Source organism: Callospermophilus lateralis, chromosome 5, assembly GCF_048772815.1.
Source record: "Callospermophilus lateralis isolate mCalLat2 chromosome 5, mCalLat2.hap1, whole genome shotgun sequence".
Classification (NCBI taxonomy): Eukaryota; Metazoa; Chordata; class Mammalia; order Rodentia; family Sciuridae; genus Callospermophilus; species Callospermophilus lateralis.
This window is the reverse complement of record NC_135309.1, coordinates 90,010,074-90,019,338: the sequence shown is the minus strand read 5'-3', so window position 1 is coordinate 90,019,338 and position 9,265 is coordinate 90,010,074. Positions and strand designations below refer to the sequence as shown.

Here is a 9,265-nt window from a genome sequence, read left to right as displayed (position 1 = left end):
TTTGAAGTATATAAATAAGATATATACATGTGAAATAATAGTTCTTAGATGGTAGGATTTAATCTTAAAATATCACTTTAGCAAAAAATATATGTTTCATTCAATCCTGATTTTATTCCTAGTAAGGATTTTTAAAATTTATTCAGACAAATGCTCTTAGAGGTTTATAGAAAAATTAATATCTGAAATTACTATTATAAAATTATGGAAAGAATACTAAGGTGGGACTAATCTTATTGGTCATTAAAATATACTGTAAAATCACTGAATCAAGCAAACCTTTCTTGCCATGAAGCAAGAAAGAGAACACAACCTAGGTAAAAGAAACTCAATGTGGACAACAGAGGAGATCTAGACCTGTGCTAGAATTATTGTGTCTTTATATGTGGGTCATACATAATAGGTGCATGTGTGTGTGTGTATGTGTGTGTGTGTGTGTGTGTGTGTGTGTTGCTTACAATTGTGTACATTAAACTCTCATTAGATACAACTTTAAACATCCCTCCACAAATTTTAACACTAAAAAACCATAATCTTAAATAATTCTTGGGTTGAAATTACAATTTAAAATGCTATTTTAATATGTATTTATTTTTTTAGTTATAGTTGGACACAATACCTTTATTTTACTTGTTTATTTTTATGTGGTGCTGAGGATCAAACCCAGGGCACCTCATATACTAGGCAAGCGCTCTACTGATGAGCCACAACCTCAGCCCTAAAATGCTATTTTGAAATAATATATGACACAACCAAAGCTATACTAAAAAATATTCTTAGCCTTAAACTCATTATGAATAAAAGATAAAAATAAACTAATTATAAAAAGTTAGAAAACAAAATATGCATAAATTTTATATTTATGGTGAAGGACTGATCTCCTTAAATACAGTTGTATAAATTCTACTTCCACTTAGGGTAAAGAAAGCCACAAAGGGATACTGTTCCCATGTTATCAATCACCAAAATTAAAAAATAATCTACAAAACAAAACTTTTCTTGAACCTATCAGAAGACAGCGATTACAAGGGAACAGATAATCCAAATTCCAAAAGGTAGCAAGCCCCTTCCAGAAGCAATGGCATACATAAAACTCTCTCATCTTTGAGAGCAAGGGAAAAAAAATTAACCTCCCCTGCAAAAAAAAAGTGAATAAGAAACTGATATTTTAACAAATTTCTAAAGACCAAATGTATATGAAAATAATAGCAGAAACTCTGGGAACCCCACACCCAAACCGGCTTTCATTCTTGGACCTCAATCCATACTCAAGACATAGGGCAGGGCAGGAGACCTAACTGGTACCCTTTCCAGGGGACAGATGTACACAGAGAGAGTGACTGCCTCTGGAGTTCAATCTGGAACCTTTTCAAAAGGCCAACTAATCACTGGGAAGGGTTGGATTACAGCAAAAGCTTTAGGCTAGTAAGGAGGAAGAAGAAACCCAGTCATGACCAGAGTCTTCCCATTATAAACCAAAGGTTCCTCCAAACAGGGATAGTGACAGGAAACTTACTCTTGGAAATTACAAAGCACTGCCACCGCAACAAATTACCAACCTGAATGTTTAGAGAAGCCCAAGCAAAATATACCAAGAGAATATACCTAAGAATATACCTAAGAACATCCAAATCAAACTGGTGGAAAACACAAATAAGGAGAAGATCTAGAAGTCAACCACAGAAGTAAAGAAACATTCCATATAAATGAACAAAAGTTAGCCAGGTGTGGTGGTGCATGACTGTAATCTCAGAGACTCTGAAGGCAGAAGAATCAAAGAGTTCAAAGCCAGCCTCAATATGGGCGAGCCACTAAGCAACTAAGTGAGATCCTGTCTCTAAATAAAATACAAAAAAGGGCTGTGGATGTGGCTCAGTGATAGAGTGCCCCTAAATTCAATCCCTGGTATCTCTCTTCCAAAAAAAAAAAAAAAAAAAAAAAACGAACAAAAGTAAAAGAATTACATCATTACAAAGATGAGCAAAACCCAATAAGGATTATGTAAATCAGAAGATAGTGGTGCAGTTTCTTTAAAGTACTGTAAGAAAAACTATTGTCCTTGAATATTACATACCCAGCAAAATTGTTTTCAAAAATGAAGGTAAAACAAAAATTTACAAGACCAAAACAGAAAAGAAAAGGATAATTTGCTGCCAGTAGACCTGAACTATTAGAAATTTAAAGAGCATTATTCAAACAGAAGAAATATGCTGCCAAGTTGGAATCCGGATCTACACAAAGACAGAAATTGGAAAACTCATACATTGCTGATGATAATGTAAAGTGGTACCATCTGTGTAAAACACAGCTTGGCAATTACTCTGAAAGTTAAACATAGAATTATCATATAATCCATCAACTGCTTTCATAGGTATGTAACCTAGAGAACTGAAAAGAGATGTTCATAGAAACACATGTACACAAATGTTCACAATAGCATTATTCACAGTAGCCAAAAAGTAGAAAAACCCCAAATATCCATCAATTGAGCAAAGGTTAAACAAAACATGATATAGCCACACAAAGAAGCATTATTTATCCATTCAGAGGAATACTGTATCGTTATGTGCTGTGACATAGATGAACCTTAAAAACATTATCCTAAGTGAAAGAAGGTAGACACAAAGGGTCATGTTACTATGCAATCACATATTTATGAATTGTCTAGAAACAGGCAATCTATAGAGAAAAAATAGATAGATTGGTAGTTTCCAGGGGCTGGGAGAAGCAGCGAATGAGTATAGGGTTCCTTTAGAGATACTGAAAACATTTTCAAATTAGTGGTGACAGCTACACAAACTTGTGAAAATGCTAAAAAGCAATGAATTGTGTACTTCAAAGGTTCATTTTATGTTAATTATATCTAAATGTTTTTCATCTGTGAGAATGACAAATAAAATGATGATGCTGATATTGTTGGGACCATGGAGAAAAAGACACATTACTTGTGTGCCTTATTAAGAACAATTCAGCACCAGGAATTAAAATGTTTCAAGAATCCATGTGCTTTTCCCTTGCAATTCCAATTCCAGTATTTTATCATAAGAGAATAATTTAATGTAAGCACAAGGATGTATGTGACGATTTGTTCTTTACAGAATTATTTATAAAAATACTTTAAATCCTTGTCCAGAAATAAGGAGCTATTTAAATAATTAATCCATTTAACATTAAAAGATACATATGGAAAGCTATTCAAATATCTCTATCCTAAAAGTAGGATACAAAATGAAGATATAGTATGACTTATAATTTTTGTAAGTATATAGATCAAGTCATTATAGTCTGAAGTGTGTTAGCTTTATCTTGCTCTGGCTTAGGAAGTGAGGAAATCAACTTCCAGGAGGAAAGATTTATTTTGGTTCACAGTTTAAGAGGTCTCAGTTTATGGTCAGTTGGCTCCATCACTTCTGGCCTTGGTTGAGGCAGATCAAGGTGGTGGGGAGTGCAGTGGTGAGGCACAGCTGCTCCCCTCAAGGCATCCAGGAGGGGGGCGGGTGAGGGAGAGAGAGAGAGAAGGAAGGGTTGGAGAGGAAATATACCCTTCAAAGGTCAAGCCTGGGGATCTACTTCCTGAAACTAGGCATCTACTTCCTGAAAGTAGGCCCCACCTCCCAAAGGTTGCACCATAGCATCACAGGTTGGCAGCCAAGCTTTCAGTACATGGCCTTTTTAGATCCAAATCATAACAGAAGGACATGTAACTATTAACAATTGTTGCCTGGGCAGATGTTAAGTGATATTTTGGTTGTTGTGAGTATGAATTATCTACTTTTCTACAATTAATATGTGCTATTAATAAAATAAATACTGACTTTTCAAAATATATTTATCAACCTTAATGTTGCTTCTATTAAGACAAATTGAGATTAGGTGCCCCTGAAATGATGCACAGTATTAACTATGTAATATTCCTGCCCCCCCAAAAAAAAGTCTAATCCAATTGTAATTATATGGAAATAAAGAAAATTTTAAGAACATCCTGCATATGTATGTATGTCTTGGTCTTTTCAAATGTCAATATCATGAAAGGAAAAAGAAAGCCTGAGGGACTGTTCTAGATTAAAGGCCACTAAAGAAATATTACAATTGAATATAATTTACCATGCTTTTTTGTTCCCAACACAGTGGATAAAAATAAACTCACAACAAAACACATCTTTGTGAAATTTGTTAGAAACACAGAAGAAAAATAAGCTTCTTTCTAGAAGGGAAAATATAATGATCACATCAAAACAAATCATGAATGAGAATGACTTATAGCTTTTCAACACAAACACTTAGAAGCCAGGAAGCAATGCCTCCAAAATTTAGCAGGAAAATGTTTTCCTAAATAGAATTCTAAACCTTGCTAAATCATTAGTTAAACATGAAGTTAGAGTAAAGGAATTTTCAGATATGCAAAGTCTCAAAAAATTCCCCTTTCTCAAGAAGTCACTGAAGGATGCCTTCTTCCCAAGCAAGGAAATTAAATCAAGAAAGAAAAAAAAAAATCATGAAATCAGAAAACTGGAGAACCAGTGTAAGTGGAAGGAATCTCTAGGATGATGATGATGAAGAAAGATGCCTGAATGAGTGACCTAGAAGTCCACCTGTCCAGGCAGACTGTCTTCATGACTCAAGTAATGGACACAAGGAGGTCTCTCACTGCTTAGTCCTCAAATCTTATACAAACTTTTTAGCCTTATGAAATAATGGATGTGTTCTACCAAGAGAATAAATCAAACAAACAAACAACCCAAAGATTCAAGAAACAGGAACTGCAAACCAAAAGAGAGACAATTTCAGTGACAACAAGTAGAAGTCCCTGCCTGATAGTAATGTGTCACACCTAGAGAAATCAGCCCAAACTAAAGGGAAATGAAAGTCTCTGAAAAGGAGGTTTCCAGGGAGGAAAAAATGGAATTGCCATATTTTGTTATGAAATAGACCTTGTAGAAATTATACAGCGGGACTATATGCCAGCGCTTGTCTGACATATGTGAGGCACTGGGTTCAATTCTCAGCATCACATATAAAAAAATAAAAACAAAGGTCCATCAACAACTAAATAATAATAATTATTATTAATTATTATCTATGCCTATAATATCAGCTACTCCAGAAGCTGAGACAGGAGGATCTCAAGCTGCAGGCCAGCCTAGGCAATTAGCTAAGACTCTGTCTCAAAATGAAAAAAAAAAAAAAGGGCTGGGAATGTAGCTCACTGGTAGAACAGCCCTGTGTTCAATCCCTAGTACTAGCCCCCCACCCAAAGGCATTACCTGTGATTACAATGAAAAGTAAGAGAAGGCAATTATTAATTTCCAAAACAGAAAATAATGATCTTTATAATATACTACAACACTCAGTGAAAATAGTTTCATTTTATAATAATGCAAACACTGAATACAGGTATATCCCCAAATTGTAATATTACTATTTTGATACTATGAGAAAGGGAAAACAGTGGGAACAGAGATGTAAAAAGTAAATCTTCATCCTTTTCTAGTAAGAAGTTAACAGAAAATATCTAAAACTGTTGCATCAATAAAAAGCATTACACATTTATTACTTAAAATAATGGAAGTATCTAGAAGAGAAGATGTAAAAACAGAAATGTTAGGACAGAGAGTCATTTATGTTATCAGCTTTCTAGTTCTACTTGACTTTAAAACTATGTACGTGTGCTATTTTGATAAGAATCAGTTTTTAAATCAATGTTTTAACAGGTCTTATGAAATGTTAAGTTCTATGAAATGTAATTTCACTGCTAGAGTATTGTTTTGTAATATGTATGAGCATTTCAACAAATCTGAGACCAATTATAGAATTATCTTGAGGAATACTGAACTAACATTGGGTAGGAGAATGATTGAATGATGAGTACTTCTAAGAGTGGATCATAAGCTGGATAATGTTACGCAGAAAAGGGCCTCGGACAAGACCCTGAAGAATGTGAAAATCAAAACTGGACTTTGGAGTTTTCCAGAGCTATCATTCCACTTCTTTCTTAAATGTCCCATCCAAGACAACTCCATCCATACGTCTCCACAAAGTTTCCTTGGTCTTTTAGATGATATTGAGATGGGTAGGAAAGGCATTTTTTTTCCCCTTAGGTGGTGGATTTATAGTCAAGGCAGGAATTTTCACCCCAGATTACCTGAAATGCATTATATTCATTATTTCATCAACCCAACATATATTCACCGATATCTACTCTGTATCAGGCCCAGCACTGATATGACAATGAAAATGGCAAAGGTCTCTGACCAAAAAGTCCTTAAAAAATGAGATTTGTACAACAACTGGAAGGACTGTCACATGTACCAAACCAAACCTTTCTATTCTGGGCATCTTCAAGTTCCAAACCTTTCATCAGCCTGGGAATGTGAACCCCAGCAGACACCCACACCTCCCTGGCCTACAGACCAGTAAGTACAGGAACTTCTACTTTTGCTGTGATTAACGTGAAGGATGCACAAAAGACAAATTGATGCTTCTAACAGGAAAACTAAAATTTGTTTGTGAAATAGGACTAAAATAAAAGAGACAGCATTTAATCTAAACCATTTCCTGTGATTTGGATTTCCTTTCTAAAAATTGGCCGCCTTATCATTTTCTTAGTCACCATTTCTCTAGGATTATTGGAGGCGTAGTCCCTCCTAGCAACCTCCCATCTGCTGGAAAACAGGATCAAGAGAAGGAGAGCCGTGATGACACATTCCTCAGTGGATGAAAATACTAGGGAAAAGGAAAACACATATGCCATTTGCATAAAACCTATTAATGCCCTCTTCAGACAAATGAAATTAATTTTACATCACAGAGAGGGCAGCTGAAATCCACTGCTGCTAATAATGAGGAGTATCTGAAACTATCTGCAAACCACTGCCACTCCTAATTGCCAGGCAACAGCACTGCGTTTAGTTCTCTCCAACTGAAACACTCCCATTGCTGGGCAAAGGAAGGCATATCTTCTTTCTGCTCAAAATGCGGTTAGGTTTCTGGCGCTCCTGTGCTCCTCATTGTAGCGCAGACCCACAGCATTTCAAATCGGTCTTTTTGGTTTTCCTTTCTTTTTACAGGCAATCACGAAACCATGTGGGCGTGTGGGGGAGTTGGTACAATCTCGGTCTAGAGCTTCCCATCTCTTGTGTTGGGACCTGGTTAACATTAGCCTTTACAAATGGCCAAGCAAAGCGACCAGCTGTGCTCTACAAGTAAATATTGAAAGTGTGAAGCTCCCAAAGCACTTATCCGCAGCTCCAGCACGGGTAGCTTGGAGGGCTGCCACAGAGATTATAAAAGAATATGCTAGGATTGGGGGGCGAGATGAGGAGAAGGTGGAGAATAGGAATCATGTGTGTTCCTTGAGTGTACAACCCACATTTGAGTGACAAATGACGAGGACAACCTATAAAAACAACTAAGTGCAAATCCACCCAAATCCATCTCCCTCTTGATGCGTGTGCTTTTCCAACTAACTTTGGGAACTCGTGTAGACCCAGCGTCTCTTTCTGCGCCACCTCGCCTCCACTTTGGTTTCCCGCGCTCTGCCTGCCTTCTTCGGTGCCTCCCCTTCCTCCTGCCTAAGGATGGAAGATCCTTTCAGCCCCTCAACTCTGCCACCTGCGCCCAATCTCTCCGTACCCATCTTGCCGAACTGGGGTTTCAACCTGACTTCTGGGAAGGGAGCCAGCGTCCCGGGGCCGCAGTCGCCGCCACCCGGACCACGCGTCCCCCGGGTCAGCCTGGTCTTACTGGGGGTCTTCTTGGTGGCGGCAGTGGCCGGCAACGCCACGGTGTTATGTCGCTTGTGCGGCGGCGGGCCGTGGGCAGGTCCCAAGCGTCGCAAGATGGACTTTCTGCTGATGCAGCTGGCCGTGGCGGACCTGTACGCGTGCGGGGGTACTGCACTGTCCCAGCTGGGCTGGGAGATGCTGGAAGGGCCGCGCCCGGCTGCGGGCGACCTGGCGTGCCGTTTCATGCAGCTGCTACAGGCGTCTGGCCGGGGTGCCTCTGCCCATTTCGTGACACTCATCGCTCTCGAGCGCCAGCGCGCTGTGCGACGTCCCCAGGGCCCGCCGCTGCCCGCACGCTCCCTCGCCGCCTTGGGCTGGCTGCTCGCGCTGCTCCTGGCACTGCCCCCGACTTTCGTGGTGCGCGGGGGCATTCCGCCTTCCGCTGCGTCCCCGGCGGCCCGCTCTTGGCCTGGGGAGCGTCGCTGCCGCGGCATCTTTGCCCTTCTCCCGCGCTGGCATCTGCAGATCTACGCGCTCTACGAGGCTGTCGCGGGCTTCGGGGCGCCAGTCGCGGTCATGGGCGTCGCTTGCAGCCACCTGCTCAGCGTCTGGTGGCAGCGCCGGCCCCAAGCCCAAGCCATGGCGGCTCCCTGGTCGGCTAGTCCCGCCCAAGGCCCCGAGCCCAGTGCGCTGCCCCGTGCCAAGGTTCAGAGCCTGAAGATGAGCCTGGTACTGGCGCTGCTATTTGTGGGCTGTGAGCTGCCCTACTTCGCCGCCCGGTTGGCGGCCGCGTGGTCGTCCAGGCCTGCGGGAGACTGGGAGGGAGGCCAGGCGGCCGTTTTGCGCGCCGTGGGAGTGGCCAGTAGTGCTCTCAACCCTTTCGTCTACCTCTTCTTCCAGGCGGGCGATGGCTGGCTTTGGCGGAGGCTACGGAGGCGCCTGGGCGCTGTGTGCTGCGCGCGGGAGGGAGTCTCGGAAGACAATGAGTGGGCCGGGGACCACCAGGCGCTCCACCGCCACCGGTGGCCCCACCCGCACTACCACCACGCTCGGCGGGAGCAGCGGGACCAGGGCTGCATGCGCCCACCCCCGCCGCGCCCCAGACCGCTGCCCTGCTCCTGCGAAAGCGCCTTCTAGGGGCACATTTGGGCGGAGGCAGGTCACCTGTTGCCGCAGCTTTGCCTCCAGGTGGGGTGAGACCCTAAAGCTGTCCCCTTCCTCCACGCCCCTATTTTTTTTTTTTTTTTTTTTTTTTTTTTTTTTTTTTGGTAACGTTTACGTTTTCCTACACTTTGCACTTATTTTCTTCCCTTCAATTCCTCTCACATTTCCTCACTTGGAAAGGAGAGAGCCTTTGGAAAGTTGTGAAAAATGGATTTCGGAGTTATTTTTGCAGTTTTCTTTCATTCTCCCATTGTGTTCTGGATAAGACAGTTTATTTTAGCTAAACTACCAAACTTTCATTATTTATTGTGATCATCTGGCTTTCGTTATTTCGAATCTTGCTTAAATCAAGTGTACCTTGAGTACTAGGGAGTTTG

The 9,265-nt window shown here is 41.1% G+C and overlaps 1 protein-coding gene across 1 annotated transcript; it reads left to right on the top strand.

Annotated features, from left to right (window-relative positions):
* The first annotated feature begins 7,577 nt into the window (after positions 1–7,577).
* Positions 7,578–8,861, top strand: Gpr150 (G protein-coupled receptor 150). Its single transcript, XM_076856020.2, has one exon. The coding sequence runs from the start codon at positions 7,578–7,580 to the stop codon at positions 8,859–8,861; it is 1,284 nt and encodes a 427-aa protein (XP_076712135.2).
* Positions 8,862–9,265: the final 404 nt, after the last annotated feature.

Bases quoted from the DNA above. Each gene is read 5' to 3' on its own strand.
- Gpr150 (XM_076856020.2), top strand. From the start codon at position 7,578: ATGGAAGATCCTTTCAGCCCCTCAACTCTGCCACCTGCGCCCAATCTC.